Below are 26547 nucleotides of genomic sequence, written 5' to 3'. Positions count from 1 at the left end.
TTCCTTTTCCATCCTTTTGTTCATTTTGATGGAAACAGAACATATTATTTTTTAACACTTAACGTTCGACAAAAATAAAAAAATCTCAAAAGAAAAGTGCCACATGATCTGATACGTAAAATATAGTATAGCAAAATATCAAAACAAACGATTAAATGCACATTCTATCGCAAGAAACTGGAAGTCGTGGAAACCATTTATGGAAATTCAAACTCACACAAAAACAAAACACAAAAAGCCATCCTTAAACAATACGTGTGCAATTGAAATTTTTTTGCGCAAATGGTTATCTCTATTTTTTGAATTTTCCCACCAGATTCTATATCTTTTATTCAAATTATACTACCTGAATAAAATGTGTTGATAGATCTTTTAACGGAATGTAAATTAAGAAAGCTTGAAGACAGTTTAAGAAGAACCTGGCGTCAAAATGGATTTTTTATCAGAGCCTGGGAAAAATTTTCATGATCCAGACCGTCAGTTTGCCAAATGACAAGTAGAGATTTCAATTTTCTTTTCAATAAGTGTATTTTTTTTCTCTAGTTCAAAACTTCCGTGTAAGAAAATATGCAGCGAATTTCGATTTTAAGAAATGGAGATTTAAATCAGAGCCAAGTAACAAATGCGATTCAAAAAAAGTATCTGATTCTGTGTGTTTTAATGCCGAATCACTGCTTTAATCGGGAAGAAATGGAAGCAGGAGTGTTAATTAGACGACATGACAAAATTTGCATGTGATTCCTTTAGGGAAAAAAAGAACAACATAAAATGTTTAAATAATAATACTTCGTTGCAAGAGAAACTTACTAAAATTTTTCCATTTTCTCCGTCACCTTGTTTAACATTCTGCGTTTTCCCATCGCCTTTGCTCTGTTTTGATGACACTGGCCTATTTTTACTTTCATCATCTTTGCCACTATCCTGAATAATAGCACCGATCAAATCTCCATCCATCAGAACAGCCGACTTCGTATTATTCTGCATTGGTAATAAATCAGCGGCGGCTGTGGAAGCGACAATGTGCCGCTTGTCGGTTGTTTTTCCCTGGAAATCGTTCACAACCCCCGCAGAACTGCCTGCCACATTGGAGTTTGGGTGCATCACAGATGGTTTATCAGTCGACAGCGGCCTTTTACACTCTCTTCTTGATTTAGGACGTCCTTCTGTCCTCTTCGCTTTTCCCTTCATCCGGTTTTCCATGTCACTACGTCGTTTCATAGTAACGCGACCTAAATTATTCACCTGTGACACATCTCCCTCGAGTGACCTTCTCGTTGCAGAATGTTCCGAGTTTTCAGTGTCCCGTTGCATTCTACTCACCTCTTCAATATTATTTTCGCCGATAGAATTTCGGACAAGTGGCTGTGACGTTCCCAAACTCAACGCACCATCCGTTTTGCTTGAATTTCCGTTTGCATCGAGAGTTGGCGACAAATCCATGCTTCTTTTGGTATCATTGTGGTCACGCAACTTCTCATCGCCTTGATTCTTCACTCTTATGGACTTCCTTAACGTTCGCATTCTCGACAATGAAAGTTTAGACGACATCTCCGTTCGAAGAAGCAATGACTTCACTTCGTTCGAATTTACGTCTGTTTCATGCGCTGGTTCGTCAAAGTCTTTTCCAGTTACCATTTCGTTATCGTCCAGGATAGGTGAACCGTTATCGATTTCATCTTGTAGAGCTCTCGTCCGACTTTCGATATTAAAATCTATTGGGGGAAAGTTATCACCACAAGAGTCACTGTAGCTTTTCTTTGCTTTGTTTTGATTTTCAGCCGAAAATGATTCTCTCATCCTAGTTGTCCTTCTTTTTTTCCCAAGGTTATTTCCTGTTTCAGCACTCTGGACATTCGATTGCTCCTTTTTATTCTTTAACTTTGTATTCCCCGACAATTCTAGTAGTAAATTTCCCTCTCCACTCTCAGAATCACTTTGCGAGGAGATCACAATGCACTCTTTCGTTATCACAGGCTCAGATTCTTGTGATAAATTTTCCCGCTCATCGTCTGTGCTCTGGGATGAAATTTCTATAACTTGGAAGTCGTCCTGCTCTGAATAAACTGTCTTTAGTTTGGTATTGGAAGTTTCATTTCCTTCGGAATCCTCATCTCTTTCCTCTTTCGTATTTGACGATGTTTCATCCGAAGCACTTGGGATCTCCGTGTTTGAGTCCTCCACAGGACTAAATTCTTGCTTCTTCCGAAGAGAAACAAGAGCTATTTCTTTGCTAGCTTGACGAGTTAAACCCAAGGGTGCTATTTCATCCAAGTCCAGAAGTAAATAGTCCGAGGGACCATATGGTGGAAAAAGTTCATCATCCTTCGCCGGTCGTCCACGTTTTCTCTTAGCAGCGATTCCTTCGCTTTCCTCTGTTCCTGCTCCGCTATCTGTTTCCAACTTTCTGTTCTTCGGCGGACGGCCACGCTTCCGTTTTTCAGGAAGTGCAGTCATTTCACTGTTGTCGTCGTTTTGATCCTGAAAATAGAATTGAACAATATATCAGTGTGAATTCATCCTCCTGTTCCATTGCACTTTCACGAATTGCATCAAAAAAGGCCTCGCGGTGCATGCTTTTCAAGCGCACGTGACCTCGCCGATAAAAATAAAAAGAGGAAAGCGCTTGAATTATCCCAAGAAATTACAAGCACACGCATACCCGAGAAAGTAAGATCTAACTGTTTTAAATTTGCGCTTCAAAAATACACAACAAAAAGCTTTTTAATCGAGCATTTCGAGCGCGGCATATGAGAAAAGAAGATATGGCATCACTCGATATTTTTCCGGATACAAAAGGCAGCAATCACTCACGCTTAAAACACATAATAATGAAATGAGACAATATAAATGTTTATTTCAAATTCTAAGGAGACTTCGTTGAGTCGTCTGAACTAGTTCAAAATTTCCTTTTACCAGGAAATAGCCTTTCCACCCAAGAGTGCTTTTCATCTCATGGTTTTAAATTTAGAAAAGGCCTCGTTCTTCAAATACTCAGACCCTAATATCTATATAAAGACCATTCAGCAACTTGATTGAAATTCTACAACTTCGCATTGGATAATTTATCAGGAATGAATTTCTAGTATAAATTCATGCCTGTGTTTCTATAATACTATAAAGTTGAATGCTATATTTGTGTATACTACGAGAAACTCGGTAAAAAGAGTACATGTTTCAGAGCCCTATATTATAAATTTTCATTCGATTCGCGATTTTCCTTTGTAAAACAACTAACAGAGATACTACGAGCTCTCTGATTGGGTAAATACCTGTTGTTTATCTCACCGGTAAGCCCTTAGACATATTACGGGATTTTACGGGATTTTACGACATATTACGGGATTTTACGGGATTTTACGACATATTACGGGATTTTACGCCGGTACACCAATGAAAAGTGCGGTCTGTTATTTTTATAAAATAAAGTTTATTTTATAAAAATAACAGACCGCACTTTTCATTGGTGTACCGGCGTAAAATCCCGTAATATGTCACTTGGGATGCTGGGAGAACTGTCGAAAAGTTTGTAAAAAAATCGCCTTGGCGGTTCATGAGTTATAAACTTTTCTGGTGTTCTCTCAACATCCCACGTGTACGTGGGTTATTACGCTGATAAATCAATAGAGAAAGCGGTCAGTTGCTCAACTAAACAGCGCAATAGTCGGATTTTAAGAATTTTCTGTCTTGATTTTTGGGAAAAGCGTTATAAAATATTTTTTAACGAGAACATTTTTATCAGCCTAGTTCGGCTCGTATTGGGGAAAAACGTCTTTGACCGTGAGATCTTCGACCGAAGGCCAAACTCGAAATCGTCTTCCTTGTCAATAAATAACATACTGTTACACAAGCCCTGGCTCTTATCGATACTAATTGTGCGTCTTCAAAAAAACATTATAGACCTGCTTTGTAGGAGCTGTTACCTTCAGAGTATCAATGGAACACTGTTAGAAATGCTTACGAAAAATTCAAATTCAACTTGCGCTCTTTTGAGATGTATGCTTCAAATGATACAATCTAAATCTATAAAACTTCCATCTATCTATGCAAATCAGTTGTCACAATGGAACGACCTTGCCCCGCCAATCTGATGCTAGGCAACAAAGTGGCAGATTTGTAAGAGTCGGTAATTTCTGCTTTGATTGATTACAAGAACGTACCTGGAATGCAACAAAGGTCACTGCTTCTAAATATGAATTAAGACAGTGAAAGTCGAATCATTTGGGTACAAAGCGTCTTACGTGCTGTGGACGAGATCGGCTTTTTAAATGTGCGCGCGAAACAGGAGAAAAACGATATCATGAAAAGAGAATGAAAACAAAAGAGAGAATGAGAAAATCACCTAAAAGGGCGACTCACCGAAATTTCTCCAAGATAAGGGTTTTTAAAAGTAAACACTTGGATATAACTGGATGAATATGTGCACTGAAGGATATTTTAATGACACTCCGCATACGCAACGATCGTGATAGGAACCAGTCTGTCGCGGCCATATTACACACCATGACTGTCACAAATGTTGATACACCATGACGGCCTACACATAGAAGTTTCTCGAAAGCTTGTGCTTTTTTGTTTGCCACAAAACAATATCAATTAAGGATTAGGCCTTATATACTACGTGCTACGTTATCATTATTATTTTGTTACTGCAATAGTTTTCACCATAAGATTTCGTTTCGAATAACTTGTGGTACAGACGAAATAAAAAACCCTTAAAACCTTTAGCCTATGTGGCTGGCGGTTTCACGTACGCTTTACGGTTTTGAATGTACTAAGCGTTATTTCATATTCCGTACAAAGCCTCTTGTGGCTTAGCCGTTCACCGCTTTACCGCTGAGATAATTGCCTGCTACATATGATATAAAATATCCGGATGGTCGTCAGTATCTGAGCTACTGCGCACCCACCCTCCCTTAACCCAACATAAACCCTTACTTGTTATCACTTGACTGTTGTTGGATTAATTTGGATATATCAACAAAGTTGAAATGGTAAATTGGCCACCGTAACGATTACAAAAGCCGACGTTTCGAGCGTTAGCCCTTCGTCAAAGCGAATAGAGGAATTGTGGGTTGTGCGTGCTTTTAAAGGCAGAAAATGGAGCTACGTTATTGGTGGGAGCAAGGCAACGAGAAAAACCCTAATAAATTAGTGGAATGAAAAGCGTTTGTTGATCCCTGTGGGATTTAGACTGCCGGTTTGAAAGATGAACTTTTGTTTAAGATTTTTACGGCTTTCCGTGCTACCTAAGTGTAAGGAAAGACCGCAGATTGCCATATGTTGCTTAGAATGATTAGGTAAATTAAAATGTCTAGCGACTGGTTTCGATGTGTCCTTGTCATTCCTTTCCACGTCTCGAAGGTGTTCTCGCAATCGGTCACCTAGTCTTCTGCCTGTTTCGCCGATGTATATCTTTTTGCAATAAGTGCAAGTTATGCAATAGATTACATTGGCGGAGGTGCACGTGAAGTGATCGGTGCTCTTAATGGATCGTTTAGGTCCCGATATTTTATCAGTGTTGTGAATGAAAGGACACGTTTTGCATCGTGCACGAGCGCATTTAAAAGTGCCTGGTTGGTCATTAGTCTAAAAAGAACTTCTGACCAAAAAATTGCCTATGTTTATGTCGCGTTTGAATGAAATGAGCGGAGGCTGCGAAAAGATAGTGCTTGTCTCTGGATCGTTTTGAAGTGTTGTTGGATTAGGGGAGGGGTGGGTGAGCAGTAATTGATCTTGAGCAAATACCGTTCAAAGCGAAATCATTAGATGGTGATTGCAATCCTTTTCTGGCATGACCCTCGCAGTGAGTCACCTGAAAATTTTGTGGATTTTAATGAAGAGTATTTAAATATATGACTCCTTAATCTCATTAAGGAGTCTCCTATGTTTCGGTCAATCTCCTTGTTGTCTATTCCCAGCAAGTGCCAGGAGAAGATCATATATAATGCTATATTTCAACATGTGGCTCCATATGCAACATGGCTTTATTGAAGATAGATAGATAGATAGACGTTTATTGAGAAGAATACCTTAATAGCAGCTGGAAGCTGAATTGCAAAGGTGTACAAATTATGTAATAGAACTATACAATAAAATCGAACCTAAAAGGGAACTAATTTACATATACAATTGTAATAAATGTTAGTTAAAATGTCTTGCGCTTGCCGGAATGAAAGTATCTCTGAACCGATTTGTTTTAAAGGAAACTCTAAATGGTCTGCGTTGTCGTAACTCCATAAGTTGACCTCGGTTATCGAAAGGCAGTAAGTGGTACAAACAATCCAAGGGATTGGAGACGATGTTGTTAAAGAGTTTTAAGCAAAGGTCTTCTCTCCGATCCCTTAGGGTTTTCAGCTCTGCCATCTGAAGCACTTCTCTATAATGATTATCATAACCGTATATAATTTTCAAGGCTCTCTTTTGTACACGCTCTAAACCTAAGCTCAAATAATTGGGGAGGCTATAATGGTAGACCTGACATCCATAAAGTAAGACAGATTGAATACAAGCAACATAAAAATTAACTAATTCAGGTGATGGTACCTTAGCTCGCTTTAACTGAGTTAAAAAGTAAAGGCGCTTAGCGGCCTTTTTAATCGTCTCAGTAACGTGAGTGTTCCACTTGAGGTTGTCTTGAAAATACACACCCAGTAATTTTACGACACTAACGGCACTAACCTTAGAGCCATTAATTTCTATCAAGGTCGATCCTGTGTCACCCAGTTAGTGCTGACTCACCATTACTGGTCTAAAGCTTTGGATGCTGGGCATCAGATTAATGCAGTCTTCCTGGATTTTAGCAAAGCATTTGACAAAGTATCCCACGTTATTATACTGCAAAAATTATGTAACTTCGGTATCTCTGGTTGCCTATTAAACTGGTGCAAAGACTACTTATCAAGCCGTGTGCAGAGGGTAGTAATAGATGGGGTGAGCTCCGACTGGCATCCTATCCCCTCAGGGGTACCTCAGGGGTCCCTTTTGGCCCCCCTGTTTTTCGTGATTTTTATTAATGATCTTCCTGATGTCGTCTCTCCTACAAGTTTGGTGGCTTTATATGCAGATCACTGTAAGATCTCAAGGGTCATTGAGCATCCATGTGATCATGCATCATTTCTTCCTCCTCTACAAATAATTACCATCAGAAATTATAACAAGTTTGATGTAAGAGAATTCCAAACTGACATGGCTAGGGCACCTTTTCAGGTTTGTGAAGTTTTCGAGGACACGCGTGGAATCTCCTCTTCACAGAAATATGTGACAAACACGCACCATTTAAACAAACAAGGGTACGCAGTGACAGCTTGCCTTGGATAACAAAAGAAAATCAGAATGATCATGAACCAAAGATACAAGGCACTTAAAAAGGTACGAGAAGTTAACGATCCAAGATTGTGGGAGGATTATAGAAGTCTCAGAAACAAAGTATCAACAATGACGAAAAGGGCCAAGGCTGAATACTACTCCAAACTATTTGACGAAGTGAAAACCGCTGCCACTTACTGGAGACTACTAAAAAAGGCATCAGGAACTAGAAAAATAAACAATCAGGCCCGTCAATTAAAGAAAGACGATGGAACACTCACAGCAGACGACACTGAAAAAGCAAACTTACTAAACAGATATTTCTGCACCGTAGCCACAAACTTGATTGGTCCTGCTGGCGAAAGCCAGCCAATACAGGTTTGCAGCCGGAAAACAGACCCGCAGACTTTAACAAATATAACAATTAGACTGACGGAAATTGAATACGAGATCAGTAAGTTAGACAAGATCAGTAAGTTAAAAGGAAAGAAAGCAACACGACCAGATGGAGTGCCAGTGTGACTTTTTAAGTCTGCGGGGAGGCAAATCGCTTTATCTCTCAAGAAAATATTCGAACACAGCGCCAAAGCTTGCAAGCCACCAGTTCAGTGGAAGATAACTAGGATCAGCGCAGCTTTCAAAAGAGGAAGACAGGAAGACAGGAAGTGCTACAGACCACTCTCTATGCTTAGTATCCCAAGTAAGTTAATGGTATCATGTGTTGCAAGTAACATCATTGATCATGTGGTCACACGAAATCTACTTGATGACAGACAATGGGCCTATAAGAAGGGAAAATCGACGGAACAGCTACTAATACAAATAAGAGAGAAGTGGAGGATAGCAGTGGATAGGAAGCTACTGGTGGGAGTATTGTTTGTTGATTTCACCAAAGCCTTCGACACTGTGTCGCACAATATATTATTACAAACGCTAAATGATCTTGGAATCAGAGGTGATATATGGCTGGGGCTGAGCCACTACCTCAGGGAACGAAGACAGTTTGTCAGAGTGAACAGATGCGACTCAGACAAACAGCACATACCGCACGGTGTACCCCAGGGGTCAGTTCTGGGACCCACCTTATTTTCCCTATTCACAAACGACCTCCCAAATTCAGTACGTTCAGCAGAAACTTACTTGTACGCAGATGACACAACTCTGTGCTGCGTTGCAGAAACCATCGACGCATTAACAAATAAGCTTAATAATGCCTTGGCGGACTTGAAGAAATGGTGCGACAACAATCTATTGGTACCCCACCCGGACAAGTGCAAGGCAATGATCGCGCAACGGCAGCCCTTCATTGGACCAGTCCAGGCTTTGCGCCTCGGGAACAACACTATTCATTGGACAACATCAGAACGGCTTCTAGGAGTGCACGTCGACAATAAGATGACCTGGTCAGATCACGTTGCAAATATCGCGAAGTCTTTTGCGTCTAAACTGAGTCTACTTCGACGCATGCAGTTCCTCCCCCTAAAGCAATTGGAGGACTTTTATACAAAAGTTATATTGCCATCGGTTACCTATGGCCTAGTCGTTTGGGGATCGTGCAACAAGACACACTTCAGCCAGCAATCTGGAAAAACTACATGTCAGAGCCGGACGTATCGTGTATGGATTATCATGGGACACCAGCACTACAGACGTTTCAATGCAAACACAATGGGATAGTCTTGAAAAAATGTATAAGGTAGGATTAGCGAAATTTACCTTCAAATGCATAAAAGGATACAACACCACAGAACTCAAGGACCCATTTGTCCAGAGGAACTCAAGCCGCGAAAGTAGAAGGAACGGAGAAATTGTCCTCCCAAGCCCAGAGACAAATTTCTGAGGAACTCCATCAAATATAGAGGAGCAATAGCCTGGAACAGCCTTTCCAGCAAAGAATAAGCGGCAAATAACTTAAACCAATTTAAGCGTCTGCTCTCAAAGTTTGACATTAGAAAAATAAATTTCGATCCAATTGCCGCTTTAATCAAGTATAAAGACGACGACTATGTTTATTTTTAGGATTTTAAATTTTGCAGTCTTAGTACATACCATATTATTTAAACATAATTCTAGATTGATGAATCATTTTAACATTTGATTTTTTATTCCTAAATACACGACCCTACCAGCTCTGCTGAATACTCCATCGTGTTTAAATAAAGTGTTCAGTGCAGTTCAAGATGACATAAATAACCTGGCTTCTTGGAGTCGACTAAATCATATGAGCTTCAATACCAAGAAATGCAGGTTAATGCGGATTACCAGGAATCGCTCCCCTATTCTTCCTCCTCTACAACTGGGTGGTAGCACCCTTTACGTTACAGCAGAACTTTCAGATCTTGGCTTGCTAACTAACCACAAGCTGCCCTGGAACTCTCACATAGATAAGATTTCCAGTAAGGTGAACAAAGTGCTTGGTTTGATAAGGAGGAATTGCAGGGATTTGAAGGATGTTTCAACACTAAGAATTCCATATTGTGCTCTGGTTAGGTCACAGCTGGAATACGGGTCTGTTGTTTGGTCACCTTTCACTTCGAAAAATATTACTAAATTGGAAAGGATACAGTGTCGTGCAACAAAGTTCATTCTGAAATCTGATGATGACTCGTATCTCTAAACTTAATTTACTGTCTTTAGAGCATAGACGATTTCTTTTTGATGTACTCTTTTTTTATAAAGCTTTGAACGGATACATTAACTTAGACATGTCTACATATGTCCAATTCTACTCTGATACTGATAGGTACCCCCTAAGAGGTAAAGACAGCCTTACTTTAAAGAAGACCTATACTCGAACAAGCGCGTTTAAATTTAGTTTTTTCAATCGTATTGTGGATATGTGGAACTCGCTTCCATTTCACGTCAAGTCAGCATCTAGCATTCCAATTTTTAAGAGTGGTGTGATAAATTTTTTATTGAATAACTTAGAGGCCATTTAAATGTAAATTGTAGTGTTATATCTTCTTTGTCCTTGTAAATTTATTATGTATATCTTTTCATTAGCTGGGTGGTCTGTCTAGCATGGGGTCTTTGACTCTTTTACCGACTATCCCTATGGCATTTCTTTTTTTTTTTTTTTTTTTTTTTTCCTTTTTCTCTCTCTTTTGTTTACTATGTTGCCATTAAATTGTTAAATAAAATAAATAAAATAAAATAAATTACAATGCTAGAACCAACTGAACCATGAAGCCGCTGATGATAGGAGTTGGCTGAATGTGGGCTCATGTGTTCCTCATACAAATATCGCCCCAAGTCATAAGTTTAAATCTTTTAAGTCTTACTAACGTGATCCAAATTTCGTAGGCAAAACTCATTCCAGGATTTAATTCCAAAACAGTGATTCTTAAAGCCAAAAATTCTCACCTTCCGGTTTCCTTCGTCAGTATCGCTATCTTCTCCAGCCATTTCTTTGAGCCGTTTCTGTCAACAGAAGATGTAGGCTACAGTGAAATTTCTTGTAGTCTTTCTAAAGTCAGTGCAATCAATTTCAATTTTCATTTGTCACGTTTGGAATATTCTTATTAAGTGTTGTTATCTTACCGTGAGATTTATTTCTTTCATCAACATTCAGAGTATAAGTAATGAAAAATACCTACCCATTAGAGAGATAAAATCACACGGTCGATGTCCGGAACACCCCCATTCTCTGAGGGTCTTCTGATCTCGTGATCAACATTAGGTTAGGGCCCCTTTCTTCCCCCTACCCCACCACCCCCCGTTGATTGAGACTACGCGGTATGCAACATTTGCCCTAATAACACGCAGCAATTTATGAAGACAAATATCTGAGAAAACTCTGGTGCCCAATGGATGCTATTGTAAATATATGATTCAGTCAAATGATTCAGACACATTGTTAATTGAATAAATCATGTTTTAACTGCAAATGATAAAAGAGTGAAGATATGTTCTCTACAAGCAAGCTTCAATTGGAGAAATTGCAGAAAAGAAGCCTGAGAAAATTCAGGTTTCCACTGAATTAGAACTTGTACCTCTCAGATACTAAAACTTGCCTGTGACGAAGGGCTAACACTGAAAAAATCAGCTTTGGGAATTCTTTACAATAGCCAGTTAGCATCATTGACTGAAACCAAATAACCTTGTAATACCTGTCCCCTCTTTTCTCTCAGGTACTAGTTGGGCAATACTATCAACAGAACTACAGAGCTAAATGTGGAGAGTGAGGCTGATTTCAGCAAACGTGTGGCTATAAAGCCAATATAAGGCTTCTTAGCTCAGCACTAAGTAATATTCCCCAACAAGTATCTACGAGGCAACAGTTTAAATCCCACTGAAGCCTGAAATTAATTTTTCAGGCATAATTCCTGCAAGGATCATATCAGCACTTATTTATAATCCCCAAGTTCAATTAAAATTTATTTCATTTAAATCTAAACAGGTATGTTTATGAAAATGAGGAATGCTTATCTTATGTACCGACCGCCTTCCTGCCACGTTTTTTGTTTGATTCTCTCTTTTCCACCCAATACCTATTGACTAGTTCCTGACAAGTTAACAGGTTTTCATTTGGTTCCCAAGAGTCCTCTTCTGATCCATAACCTTCCCAGCGCACTTTGAATAACACTTTACCATCCTAATGAACACAACAAGGAATAAAAGAGAATGAATGAATGAATGAATGAAAAACTTTATTTAAGTGTCTATCTTTTTTGCTATAAGCTAATTTGGGGGACACTAAAAAATTTAAAAGTCAAATACATTTACATAATTATGTAGATAATAGTTATTTACAGTATATAATTAAAAAGATTATAAAGTTATTTAGTTAAGTTTTAAATTTCAATGAGAGTTGAAAGGTCGACTTTTCAAAGACAAGAAAGGTCAACTTTTCAAAGACACAAAAGGTCGACTTTTCAAAGACACAGCACCTGTGCTTCAAAAAAAATAAGGTTTTTGGCAGAATAATTGATTTTCACCTTACTGGTAATGGTTAATTTAGAATGGCTGCATACAGCAGCTGGGAAAGACACTACCCTCTCACAGTACATCTTTCCACCAAGGAACATAAAAGGATACTAGAACAGTGTCAAGGAGACAGAGGGGCTAACTTCCTGGGACTAGGATAAGTTCAGGAAGTATGAGCAGGCTAGGCTTAGAACACACATTTCCCTTTCTTTCAGTTTCACTCTTTTTCTCATTCCTTAGCAGGGGTTAAGTCTAACCCTCTAACTCCCATGAGTGACCAAGACAGAATTTCTCTTTACAATATCACTATAATATCAAGCAGAAAAGTGATGAGACTCAAGAAAAGTAACACTGAATTAGGGAAATATTTCTTAGTTGATCTAATAGCAAACTCTCCAAGCTAACAACATAACAACTGTATCGCGGACATTACAGAGAATTATCGGATCTTTAAGAAACTGAGAAATAGTGGGTGGTCAGGGTATCATAGATGCCATGTTATATCATCAGGATACATGCTAAACTGGGAACAATTCAGTTAAAATATGTCATGAAGTTGGCACAAACTCTCAAGCAAATTTTGAAAGTGTAACTGATGTGCAACTTTCCTCCCTTCCAACCTATAGCTTCATAGTTCAGTTGGTTGTAAGGCCCAACTGGTATCTGGGAAGAATAAGTTCAATTCCTGTTCAAGCCTGAATATTTTGGGGCTACTTTTAAAGTTTACCTGCAAGAATCATTTCTTTGCGCGATTCACTTGTCTTAATCTGTAACTGGTAAGTCATCCAATTAATTTCACTCAGAAACCAAGAAGTGGCTGTTGCTTATTAATAATTTTTTCCTGGAACAATCTTCAAACAGCACTTATGATCAAATGCGGTGAAAGTTGCTAAGAAAAGATGGCAGAGCAGCTGGTAGTTTTGGCTGACTACTGGCTCTTTTGACAGATCTGCTTGGTCAACAACATTTAGACTTTCCTACTTCTCAAGAGAACAAATCTCTATACCTCAAACACAACTTTCACAATATATGGGATTGATTTGCAGAAAAACTACTTTATCAACAATGTAATATAAATTCATGGACCCTATGAATATTATGGGCTGCAGTGCTTTTCCATCACTGAAATTATTCTGCTCAAATGCATTAAAATGTATTATTACACAATTTATATTCTAAAACCACACCATTCCATACTTATTGTCGGGGTGGTTTTAAAAAACATTTTGATTAAGGCATCGTTATTGTTAAAGTAGAGAGCTACAAAATAATGATCTTATTTGCTTCAGATAAAACAAATAGCCCAGCAGATATACATGCATACCACTACTACCAGATAATCCTGCAGCTTCTCAGTTACACAACAAATCTCTTGATCATCTCACAGTTTATTAACTCCTTGACCCCTAAGAATGACTAACGCCTAATTTCTCCCCACAATATCACCTCCGAATCACTCCTTAAGGTCACGAGAATAAAGGAAATGATCACCAAGTAAAGAAGCTCTTGATTGTAAAACAAATTCTCATGTTCAGCACCTTAGGAAATGTATGAAGAACAGTATGGAGAATATGCATGCTGATGTGAGGTAGTATAGGGTTAAATCTTATGAATCAGAGAAAATCTGGAACTGTTTTCTACAATAGAGGAGAAAATAGTTCCTGTAGTGTATTGTACCAGAAGTGTGAAAAGGTTGTGTTTGTAGGCATCCCGTGATGCCTGGCGAAAGTTGTTGTTGTGGTACTCGTTGGCTGCAATGTGGATAGTGTGTGGATTAAAGTATTGAAATCAAAGAACATTGAAGGTTTTTATTGCCGTATATCCAAATATCACAGTTCCTTTTCAAAGGAAGTCATATTTGAAGAGAAATCTGTTTCATTTTGGGATTCCATTAGTCTACTTTATTGACTAAGTTAGTGGGGGGAGACCAAGACAAAGCAATTATAAAACAAATTTGTGGGATGGGGTGGGAGGAAATCAAAGAATCTCCAAATTCAGATTTCCTGATTTTTAGAGGCAAGTATCCCACAAAATCCACCCAGAGGATTGTAAATTACAAACCCTCAACTACCTTTGACAGGCCTTTGCACGAGGTAAAGGAAAGAATGTTGACAGTATTATCACTAAAGTAAATGGTTGAGTTGAAATTCATCCAAAAGGAGACAACACCAATTCAGGGGCTTGATACCTTGATTACCAATGGAACCTGAACAATTTCTGACATTACCCCACTATATACTGAAAGATCGGTAACGCTAACCAATAATCTAAGAAAACGAGAAGAACATAAACACAAACATCGGAGACCTCACGATCATTAAATGTCCCAAAATTCCCCTGCCATCTCTTAAGAACAAAATCTTTTGGGAGATTTTCCAAAAGCGTGTGTTTCGAGTTGACAAACTTCTTTTGTTACGTGGGGTAGAGTCCCTTTAAATTCTGTCAAATTTTAATTGAAATAATACCTCCATACAGCCTCGATTACTGAGAATACACGGTTTCCCATTCGAATTTCTCTCGGAAAAAGGCAGGAAGTCTTACTTTTGGGTATGTATATGAGCTTAGTTTGACATTCCGTACAATACAACTGAAACATATTACAAGTTTAATGAACGCTCGACCGGCTAAGCCGAATCCACGATCCATAAATACTTTATTACGTTCTACAGAATGCCGAAAAGTTCACGGCACAATTAACTAAAACTTACCTTTTTTCTATCATCGAGTATTCTTTCCACCTCATAGATGTCATCTGTGGTGTCAGAATCCCTGTCAAAATCCATTATATCAACTGAATATTAAAGAATCTTCTCAAAGTTCAGAACTTCGTTTAAGAGATGCCATTCCGTTTGAGCCTGCAATCAAAAAGGGCAGCGAAATATTTATAGCATCCAGTCTTTCCTCTCCGAGCGTATTTTGAGGATGGAAGAAGTGGCGTGTCTTGTGCCTGTAGTTAGAGGCAGTTTCAATTGTTATTGAACTCTGGCTACTCTTTCCTTACCAACAGTTTCAGTAAAATCATTTTATTTGTTGCGTCACAAACACTGGAGTGCTCTAGCGCGCGCGAGCACCCCGTTGGAGGGCACGCGCACCCCGTGGGAGGGTACGCGTGCTATGTGTTTTTAGTGGACTTCACCCACCTCAGTGTTCCAAAGATGCTCATTTATTGTGCGTAAAAGGGAACAACTCTGCCTGAGTCAATTCCGATCTTTCATTACCACTGAGTTCCCAAAGCTATGATGGACCTCTTGAAGTAAAACTATCCCCGAAAAATTGACCAATAACTTCAAAAGTCAAGAAAATTTTCTTTCTCTTTAGCGCATAGTTAACTGGTTGAAGAATAATATTAGTTTACGAATACCTTCATGCCGACATCCCAAAAATAGAAATTAACACAGGATTACTTCTATACTCTTGTTCTTGTGTAGAAAAAAAAGACAGAGTCCATCGTGTCTTACGTTAGTGTTAAATTTCATGGGCAATAAGGGGCAAAACGAAATATTTTATCCGAAAATTGCATGGCGGGAGATCATTCGACTGTATTAAAGCATAGAGAGGTTACAAGAAATTTTCGGGGCAGTATAGAGAGAACGAAGAGCACTTTTAAGAGTTTACTGAAATTTCAAGCGTTCACCTTTGTCAAGCCTTTGTCACACTTGTCTTACAAGCCCATTCTGTTTCGGAGAGATATAAAATCGAAATTTTCAGATTTTGCACCCCAATCTGGGCTTTGACATTTGACACAGCAGGAGCCATTCAAGAAAATGAAACAGATTTTGTTATTTGTTCGAATTCTGTATTTCAGTTTCCGCCCTTTACTTTCGCTTCTTCTCAGGAAGAACTACTGGGTAACAGGTGAAACTACTCCTACAGACTGAGTAAGAGTTACGGTTGGAGACTGGATCCAACTAAGGTTTTTGAAGTCTTTCGACGAAAAAACTTGATTACAATAAATACTTTAAAATAAAACTAAACTGAGAAAAGAAAGCATTGTGAAATGACCTTATTAATTTACAAAAAGATTATATGCTCCTAGGAATAGATACGACTGAAGGTCATCTTACTCTGAGCCGTTAGATGAGGGCAGGAGCCCATCGCTCCTGGCGAGGGTTAAAATGACTCTAGGAAGGGCCGAGAACACGTTTTTATTCAAGAACATAAACTATTACTATGTTTTATCAAATGAAAAACAAATTGAAAACATTCCGGGCCAAAATACAGTTTATCCCGCCAAAATCTCAATTTTAGCTCGCAAAAAGCGCCACAATGCCCGGCAAAGTGAAAATAATGTGTTATGGGAAGCTCTGGAAAGGGTAGTCAAAAGGATGTATTTTCGACCTCACTGTTATGATCCTCATTTCGTAGGATAATAGGGTCTTCTAGCTTGTCCATTTGTATCGCATTATTATGAAATGCGTAGTCTCCATCGTTTCCTGTGTTGCAATCTCTTGATTTTGCCATAATTCCCTTTTTACAACTTTCTGAAGATGCCCCATTTACATGGGTTGGCGAGATGCCGTTACGCATGTGCAACTCCACAACATCTCTCTGCGACACTTGACCACATGTTGTCACGAGACTGTCCCATGTCACTCCTCTTGGACCATTTCTGCCGTTAGACTTGTATAAATTTCCATCTCTGACCAATGAAGGCTTACCACTGCTTGATAACCCCAAGGGAGGTGGCACGAATACCGTTCTCTTGGATCGAAGAAATGTGTTTGACATGATTTTTGCCATCGTATCTCGCGAAACGGCGGCTTTCACAAACTCAGGTGTATTTTTCTCCGGGTGCCGCAGAATAATGAACAGCTTTGGTGCAAAATTGCAAAGCAGAAAACTAAAAGAGCTGCAAAGTTGAGAACAACAGTTCAAAAACGTTCTAGTCCTGCCTGACTGTAGGCTTGTAAAGATGACTATTACAAGGCCCCATGTTATTAACTGAATGTACATGTTAAAAGCTATATACTTTGTCTCTTTGAAATTAGCTGGCAGTTTTCTTGCTCTGAAAGCATAATATGTTATCATTAGTGACAAAAAGAATTCGTATACATAAATAGTGACGTGGATTATCTCACCCACGAAAGATTCATTGTGGTCACACGTAATAGTCTTGTGCTGAAGTGGGACTATAGTTACGTAAACTCTAGGTGGTTCAAACAACAGGAGAACGATCACGAAAATCACAGGTAAAATATTAAGAAATCCAAGAGCTATAAACTGGTACTTTCTGTTGTAAATCCAGCGAGATTTCGACGCTGCAGCCCCCTGAAAATCAAATACATGAAGCAAGCGAGCAGTTTTCAGAAACAAAATCGAGAGGCTAATGTTGATGCATATGGGAACAACAATAATATATGTCGTGCATGAAAACGGAGTCGGCTCAAATATGAGAAAGCAAGCTGCCAAGAAAGCCACAAAAATGTTTAGCAAAAACACGTAGCTAAGTTCTTGATTTGAGGATTTTACCATTGGAGTTTGACGGTATTTCACAAATACTCCAAACGTTAGTGAAGTAAGGATGACACCAATTGCCGCAACGACTAATAAGCCGATGCTTCGAGGATCATCCGGTGATAAATTATTCAGTGGAAGAGGCACACAAACTGTATTGCCTTGATTGGTTTTTTCATCTGCTTTACAGGCTGTGCAGTTTGTTGAGCTGTAACTTGTACTAATTGACCCAGACCGGCAAGGGATACACTCCCAGCAACAATTTATGGTCGCAGATTGTCTCGTCCCTGGAAGACAGGGATCACTGCAACGAGAAGATGGAACGACTTTGCTTCCATTGTTCCAAACTAACAGTCCCCTCTTAAGCTGTAATCTCTGCGCAATGGATCTATCCCAGGTCCCGACCTGTTTAAGAATAGGAGTTTCCCCTGGTACGATTTGGTAGTTGACGATATCGTATGCTGCCGAACGCAGAGAATCACCGTTTTCGTTGAAGCTAATATTACCCGCCATTCCCTGAAATTGAATATTCCTCAGAGAGCGTAACACATTGTCGGCGAGTGTATTTGAAAGTGGGCATGTGATTTTAGACAGGTTCTGCGGGCCTTGTTGGCAGCGGTAAACTGCATCAATTGCATGTGCAGCAGCCCGAACCGCATCAATGACGTAAGCTAAGGTTGTGGAGTGCATGATTGAAAGTAAATCCTCGTTTACTCTAGTCAGCTGATCTTCGCAACCCTTCCACGGAAATTGAGAGCAGTTGTTCACTTGTTGCCAAAATTCCTTCCACCATTTATTCTGTAAGAGCGGGGAAGATGCGTTGGTAGACAAGAGATCCTCTTCGAAGCCGGACACGTTAAAATAGCGGAAAGTGGTTCCGATGACTCCATTGAACCCAAGTGAATACAAAGATGTTAACACAGAAGTTGTCTCTGACCAACCATCAGGAGCGATCCACGTCCGATCGAACAATTTCTGATTGTAACACTCCTGGAAGAAATAATGAAGAATTGAGATGCCTCCAGTCCAAAGTACGATGACTTTGACAGTGGCTGCCCTTTTCAACCTCGCGACGATTCTCTGAATTTTGTTTTCGTAATTTGCAGGAGGAATGTAATCTATGCTGTGAATACAGAAAGTGTTTCGCTCATGTGCTACATGCTCCAGAGCTCTCACGCCATATCTTCCGTAAGAACTATCGCTACCGACTACCCCAATGTAAGTCCAATTGAAATAGTCAATGACGTCACCGATTGCTTCGGCTTGTTGACTATCCGGGGGTATGGTGCGGAAAAATGTCTCATAGTAAGGTAGGCTTAACTCGTCACTTGTTGCTGAGGGACTGATAAGTGCCGTGTTCCTAACTTGTAGCATACTTGCTACAACAACCGAACTAGCAGAATCACTCGGACCAATGACCGCCGCAATTGGACGAGTTGAGACATTCACTTGGCATGAGCTGAAAACTTGTTCTTCTGGAGCGGTTGCGTTAAACACATCACTGCGTTCGGTTAGAGCGCTATCAGTCACCAATGAGAATGCCATGGCGTTTGCTCTTGAAGGAATTCCACAGGTGTCAAAAATCCGATAACCCAGTGTTATATTCGGAAGTAGATACGGGCTCTTATTTACCTGGTCAATTGCGTAGATCAAAGCTTGTGCACTAGCGAACTCCTGAATGTTCAATGCAGTACTGCATTCATCGTCAACAGTTTCCTCGTGAACTCTGAAAAGACCAACTAATAAAACGTCACCATACTTGCAGTCTTCGTAAAAGGGTTTTTCGTTCCAACCTTTTGAAAAAACATTCGATATGAGAGCGACGAAGAGATAGATATTAAGGGTTGGTTTGTATGAAGTTCGCATTTTGGCCACAAATGAAACAGTTCGATAACCTCAATTAGTCATTCATGAGCCTTCCCATGGGAACTCTAAAAATTTGCCTTATAATAGATAATTTTCAGCCTAGTTGTAAACCGCAAAAATTAATCTAATTCTTCCTATTCAAAGACTCTAACACAGTAACGTAAATGTTTTCGGCAACTTCAATTCGACTAGCAACAGTTCTAGACAACAATGACAGTTTCGTAGTGGGGTTCCTCTGGCATGAAAAATTCTTCACGGTAATAAAATATTTTTCAGCCAGCCTCATATGAACCTAGAATATGGCTTGATCTGTTAACCATTTCTCAGTTTCCCGGTGGGCAGAACATCTGACTGCGTAATCGAAATTAAGGTAGCAGGGGGCCTCTTTGTCATGGTCTAACAATCCTTTTTATCCTATTGGTATTGTTCCCAGCGAGGTGATTTTGAAATGATGAATTGTAAGCTGGCCAGACTTGACTGAAATTTAGTAATTATAAACTTCTTTGTTTCTAGTTTCTATTTCATTATTTATTTATTTCTGAAGGTGCTTTAAGACGTTTGGAGTAACTGCACGTCGACGTATTGAACGAGTAACTTAAGGGAAAAGTTTACTAAGTGAATTGTAATTTGGTTCAGTCGGCAACAAACCGGTACCAATTTTGATTGCGTTAAACTTATTCGAGAGTCTGGAAATGTTTTCCACTGCGTCGCCATAAATAATGTAAGATATTAATTTTCTCCATTTGACTTACATTGCATAATCCACAAATTTACTGGGCTCCAGATATGAGAGTCTCGATGGGGTTAACCGTCAATGACCGTCAAATGTTTCGTTCGTTCGTGATCAGCATAAATAATAAATGGAACTAAACTCAACAATGATTTAGCTCGGAGCCGGACCTTCGCTTTATTTGTATCAAGATTTCAAACTCACCACCTGGTCATTCTGACTGATATGTTGACTACTTTTGGTAGTTCCAAACGTATACGCTTTTTTTTTTTTTACAAGAACGTTCAGGCTGAGATTAACCAAAATTTTAAGAACGTACTAACATACCCAGGCTGAGACTCACTTGATTAAGAACGTCTTGTTTAGCTCATTTTTTTTATTTTTATTTCTTTATTTATTTTTTTAGAGAAGTATGAATAAAGGTAAAAGAAACGTAAAATGGTGGTCTAACAGGATAATTAACTCAAAACATTTTTTAACATTCTCAGCGCGGTTTTCTTATTGAACGGTACACTGAAGAACAACTCAATCTGTAGTCGAACTTAGTCTGGTCACGTCTGAATTGATATATCAATTTCTGACTGACTCAGTATGGAAAGCTCACAGTGGTTTCTGTTTTCTTTTTATTATTTTATTTTATTTTATTTTTCAGTTCGAAAATAAGAAAAAAGAAGAATAACTTTATTTTCCACGACTTGCAATTATCAGGAAGAAAACCATTTATCATGAACTAACCAATGCTTATATAAATGGTGAGAAATTCAAGTTACAACCAATTGCAATAACAAGTTCCGAAGATCGTGAACGACTAAATACTTAAAAGATGCGTACTCTCGCCGTTAATATTCTTAACGATAATAGTTACAGGGATTTAAAAGGGGTGAGAAATTTGTATTTGCCTTAATTGCCGGAGCTCAACGGATAGGCTGTTCCAACGAGCTTATGTTTTAGACAGAGTTGCTGATCTGCGTTAAGAGTACCAGTGAAAGTCATTCTTCATCAAACTGTCGTGCGACCTGACCTTTTCAAACTTATAACATGTGTGAATTGTAATTGTGTATCAAATAAATCTGTTACCTCCTCATCGCGCGATAATCAAAACTGTACATGTAAAGAAAAATTCTCTTAGGATAGTCAGAACTTGAATTACTCATAGCCCGCAGCCTTACCAAGAAATTAAAAGGGGACAATAACCCTCATTACTCGAGGCAAAGAGTAAAGTGCGCCAAAATGGGCATGGGTGAAATATATGCCACTTATTTTGAATTGAATCTGGTGAGACGTACTTTCAATACTGCGAACTCATTGCAAGTAGGCGATTCGGAAATGGCTGGTTGATGTCTATTTTTTACGTACTAATGTTACAAAAAAATTAGCTTCATTTCCGTCACACGCAGCACGTAACACAGAAGGGGGTAATATACATATAACCTGGCTACAATCTAATAAGCGCCTAATGTCGGACGTATGCCTGCTCCTTTAATAGGAGGGATACAGAATCCAGCTCCGGCGTTCCAAATGCATTCCCTGTGAGGCCATCAGATATTTCATCTATAAATAAATGGCAAATGAGAGTAAATGGAAAACTTATAGAGGGCATACAGTATGTTGACCTTAGAGCGGTAGAGTAAGCGTATTGCTTCGCACGCGACTGACTGTGCCTTGAATATAAAATGTGTTTTCTCCTGTACCAAAGGGTTATTCATCGCGACACGATCGAAAGAATTATTTAGAAATTTTTTTAATCGACTTTGATCTTCGCAAGACCTCGATTGAAACAGGATCCACGTTCCATGGCGGGCAGATACTACCATAATGGGATGTCACACGCCTAATTAAATAATCGAGAAGGGCTATGCACGAAAACACACGTTGCTTTGGTTTTGCATTTATTCGCAAAACGTTCGATCCACAATCGTAAACAATGTTCTTTGAAAGAAAACGGCGTGGTTAAGATGTGACTGAAGGTATATTTTGTAACGTCTGACTAACTAAAAATTCTCATCATTGTACGCTTTTATTCTAAGATTTGCCCATATTGCAGTTTAACGATTAAAACTTGAAATGGAATATAATCTATTTACTGACGTGCTTTAATCTCCTCTCATTTAGCATTCTAATTACGTTTTTGCATCCTTTGTATCTCCAGCCATTCAAGTGTCAATCAGTTTCTCGCACGTTAAGTCTTTTTTTTCAAAGATAACTAGTTGTTTAGAACCCAGACAATAGCACAACTATCTTGATAGCTCACAGAGTCATTGAGCATTTTTTAAAATGATTATCTAAAATTGTTTTTTCAAATGCATGCACATTTTAACGTATCATCACATTGCATGCCACAGGCAGGTAACAAGCCAGGAATTTAAAGAAGCCACCGAAGTCTTGCAATATTCCGCGAATAAACCGTAAGTATCATTGTCGTCTGTTCGATCATTCCTAAAGATAAGGTGTTTTCCTGCTTCCAGAAAAGTATTTGGCCAAGATCGAGTGTTTGTGGTTTAGTACGATGAACGTATAAGGAAACATGTCACACCGCTTTCAACACGTCTCAACTATGTCCACGCATGAGTGACGCCTGAAAAGCCCTAAGGGCTTCGATTTCACTGCAGAAACAACAAATAGTTTAATATTTACTATCGATGGTGTCATCGACTGTTCGATTAATTTTTGTACAAAATATTTCCTCCTTGAAACAGAGTCATAAATTTATGTCGTCGTTTATCCACATTTGATCCCTGTGTCTAGATAGATTCTGGGATCCAAGGCTTACTCCCCTCACGGCAGAAGCACTACCTTATCGCTCAGGGTCCTCGTCGTCTGAAGAATTATTCGCTAAATAAAGCGATCCTTTTAACTCTGGTAAATCATGTTGCAACTCTAGTCCAAACTCAGAGATGAGCGTTTTGAGTGTTTCCTCGTCGACACTATCCAGAATACTCCACTGGTCACATGGATCCACTGAGGCCTTAATGGGGTGTGTGTGGCATTTATTGTGATCACACATAATTTCTGTCACTGTTTATAACCGTTGTTTCTTTAAACAGAGCAGAACGTATCTGCAATCTGGCCAACTGGTGATACTTCTATATAAAACGCAGACGTTTTGCAGTGATGTGGACTTCACGTAGTTTCGGGTCCTCCAGTATCAATTTGACGGGGTTGCCTGGATCTCTTACGATTATGTCACACGAGATGGCACTTCAAACACCCAACTACAAACAAGTTTACTTACTGTTTGTGTTGGCCTCGATGATAAAATTCGTCTTGAAAGCACGGCCGTTAGAATAACTCCTTGCAAATCTAACAAGTCTTGAGAACTTTGCGGAGTCCGAAATTGTAGAGTCTGTACTACCGTACCACTCCTTATGCTCACGAGAATAACACGTCTTCACTGCGACTTGGCTATTTTGGGAATGAGTTTTTGTGTACATATGTAATTTTTAATAACAGACGAAATCGTCACCTCTGGGAGTGTGCATAGTTTGAATGAACATGTTGACTCAATGAGTGGCACCCTGGAGACAAATCAAGTTGGCGGGGAGGTGGGGGGGGGGGGTAAGAGCGGAAGGAGAAAGGAGGGCGAGTAATGTAATAGTCATTGAAAATACTCACCAACTTAATTTCAATTGTGGTTATAAATAAGAAATGCAGAATGTAACTTTGGTATTACTTATACTGTTTTGGCCCTTTCCGTTGGCAAACTTCAGTTTATTATCCTACTTTATTTCTTGAGTTGTGACCGACATTTGTCCCCCTCCTCCCTAATCAATTCTTCAACGCACTGATGCATGACACTGTATATCCACCCCTGGTAAAACCTGTAAAGTATTGGCATTTTGTTCTGAAACGTAATGGTGCTTTTTCAACCGTCATAGAATAATTTCGTTGATACGCACGTATTTCTCTTTCTGACTGTTGTATGAGGTCTGATATTGCAAAATGTCATACCCTGTGCCAAATCAGTCACGTCATGCAAGGCCGTGGTGGCTTATGTCATGTGATATGAAACACATATTAGTGCTCGCATGTTAAGCAACAAAATAATTATTTTTTGATGAAAGCACATGTTCTGCACAAACTGTGCAAAATTCAGAGCGTGAATGGTGGTCAAATATGTTGCCGTGGTGAAGGATCTATGCCAAACCGCAATGGGATATTATCAATTTATTTCCGATTTAGTTTAAAAGCTTCATTCTTTCTTTATTGGTTGTTTTGATGACGTTGAATATTGGTGCTTAGAATGATTGGAAGATTTGTTCCCGTGACAACTGTGAGACCTACTGTTGACAGAGACGTGCTGTGGGTTGTTTTGTTTTTGACAAAAGATTATCGCAATAATAGCAGGAGGTGAACAAAACAGACCATTGGCTGAATTATCAATGCAAGCCATTCAAGTTTGGAATTATGTCAATAGCCCATTTTCGAATTACCCTTGGCCTCATTTTCAAAACGAGTCCTGGTGCTCATCCTTTCATACGATAATAAGTTTTCATTCACATGCAAATTAAACTCATTTTCACAAGAGTGGTTACGCACCAGGCCTCATTTTGAAAAAGAGGCCAGAGGTAATTCGGAAATGAGCTATTCCTTTGGAGTATTGAATATTTAAAAGTTGCAAAATTATAAACTTTGGAATGTGAAACGATTGGCACCTACCGTAGCAAGCTAGATCACAGGGAGCCCACACAAGCGGCGTGTCTGGTCGTTTGTTCTAAATATAAAGAAATGTATGGAAGAATATTGAAGAGTCGTAATATCGTAAACTTTTATCGAGGAATGTCTATGTTAAGGCTCAAAATAAATGTAAACCTACCTCACTTGCCGTGTATTGTCGTTTCTGTGGTTCTAAATGACAAATTTGAGCGATTTGGTAGATTTTGCGTGACTGTTACTCTACTCTACCATACATTTCTTTATATTTCGAACACTGAACGACTAGACAAGCCGCTTGTGTGAGCCCCCTGTGGCTAGGTCACGTAGTTTTCAAAGAAAGTCTTCTAGCTGGTTGATTTCTAAGAAGTCAGCTGATCAAGCTTGCCTCCAGGCTCCCCGATTAGATTCTCCTCACGTCTCCATCGTCACGCACTCCCTAACACGTCACGCAACCCTAAACTTAAATCTTCAAATGTCACATTTCGAATTGAGATGGACGTATCAAGAATCAATAAGTCAAGTTAAGGAAGACAGGGTTGATTAATAACTGTAACATCAGTTACTTTCATTCTTCCACCCAGAGTACTTGAATGGATCCAAGAATAATTTGAAAGATGAATTTTAAAAACAAAAATCGAACTAAGATTCGTTGTTTGAACTGATTTTGACCGACAAGGGCACTCACATGTACACACACCTACAGAACAGATGAGGCGTTAAAGTAGTATCATAAGCGAGTCACATGCAGTCACGAGAACATCCATAATCGGATTTATTATAACAGAGAAACAGATTCCTTTATAAATAAATTTGATCTCCCTGCCACTTTCACCTTTGATCTCAGGCCGAAGGAAACGTTCTATTACGATGATGCGGTATATCTGCAAAAACCCAAACCCAACAGACTATGAAAAAAAAAGAAAAAGATAAAGAAAAAGGAAAAGAAAAGAAAAAATAAATAAAAGTTCATTAAGGACCATCTCTGAAACTTCAGATGCGTCCCCTAAGTTGATAACAGGTCCTGGGTACAACGCCTTTGCTCAAGGAACGGCCCCTTTTACTCCCGAATTTGACTGATTTTGCGATTTCGATACTAATTCGCAAATCTTATAAAATTAACTGAAAAACAGAATAGGTTAAAGGACAAATTGGAGCGGTGCATTAAGAACGACGAAGCCACAAATTGATATTTTGATCTTGGGACGCCCGCGCTAAATCTAGGACGAATAATAACACGGATTTGCATAGACCACTTTCATAAATGTCTGCCGGATTAATATTCTTTTGTTTAAATTTAAATTAGCCCTTCTGGCCTCGTTCTCCAGTACAAAATTCAAAAGAATACATTATCTCAAGCACGAGTGAGACCAGAAGGGCTAATTTGAATTTAAGCTAAAGAATATAATCCGTTAGCCATTTACGAAAGTGGTCTATTTTATCCAGTATTTTCTCTCCCGTGTATGGTTGTTTATTTCATTTTTTTTTTTAACTTTATTTGCCATTACACGTACTAAAAAAAAAACATAAAGGAAACCTAATAAGAACCATTAACCCATTAACCCTAAAATCTGTATGCACATTCTCAATACCGTTTTTTATACATTTCTTAGGGT

The 26547-nt window shown here is 39.0% G+C and overlaps 2 protein-coding genes across 4 annotated transcripts in view; both read right to left on the bottom strand.

Moving 5' to 3' along the window:
* LOC111329280 (uncharacterized) overlaps positions 1-24992 on the bottom strand; it is a 30971-nt gene extending 5979 nt beyond the window's left edge. Inside the window, exons 1-5 of one of the 3 annotated variants that reach the window (XM_022933928.2) lie at positions 24938-24992; positions 14940-15086; positions 11747-11899; positions 10669-10725; positions 808-2478 (exon numbers count right to left, since the gene is read on the bottom strand). In XM_022933928.2, coding sequence (XP_022789663.1) covers positions 808-2478; positions 10669-10725; positions 11747-11899; positions 14940-15014 — 1956 coding nt within the window. In that variant the 5' untranslated portion in view covers positions 15015-15086; positions 24938-24992. Of the gene's footprint in view, positions 1-807; positions 2479-10668; positions 10726-11742; positions 11900-14939; positions 15087-24937 lie in introns of those variants that run through there. The other 2 variants (XM_022933919.2, XM_088729594.1) reach the window with 2 other exon arrangements.
* LOC111328379 (extracellular calcium-sensing receptor-like) lies at positions 16362-24944 on the bottom strand. The gene has a single exon (XM_022932793.2). The coding sequence runs from the start codon at positions 19549-19551 to the stop codon at positions 16549-16551; it is 3003 nt and encodes a 1000-aa protein (XP_022788528.1). The 5' UTR covers positions 19552-24944; the 3' UTR covers positions 16362-16548.
* Positions 24993-26547: the final 1555 nt, after the last annotated feature.

This window comes from Stylophora pistillata, chromosome 8 (assembly GCF_964205215.1).
Source record: "Stylophora pistillata chromosome 8, jaStyPist1.2, whole genome shotgun sequence".
Taxonomy (NCBI): domain Eukaryota; kingdom Metazoa; phylum Cnidaria; class Anthozoa; order Scleractinia; family Pocilloporidae; genus Stylophora; species Stylophora pistillata.
Note: the sequence above shows the minus strand (reverse complement) of the source record. Positions and strands in the feature narration are given on the sequence as shown.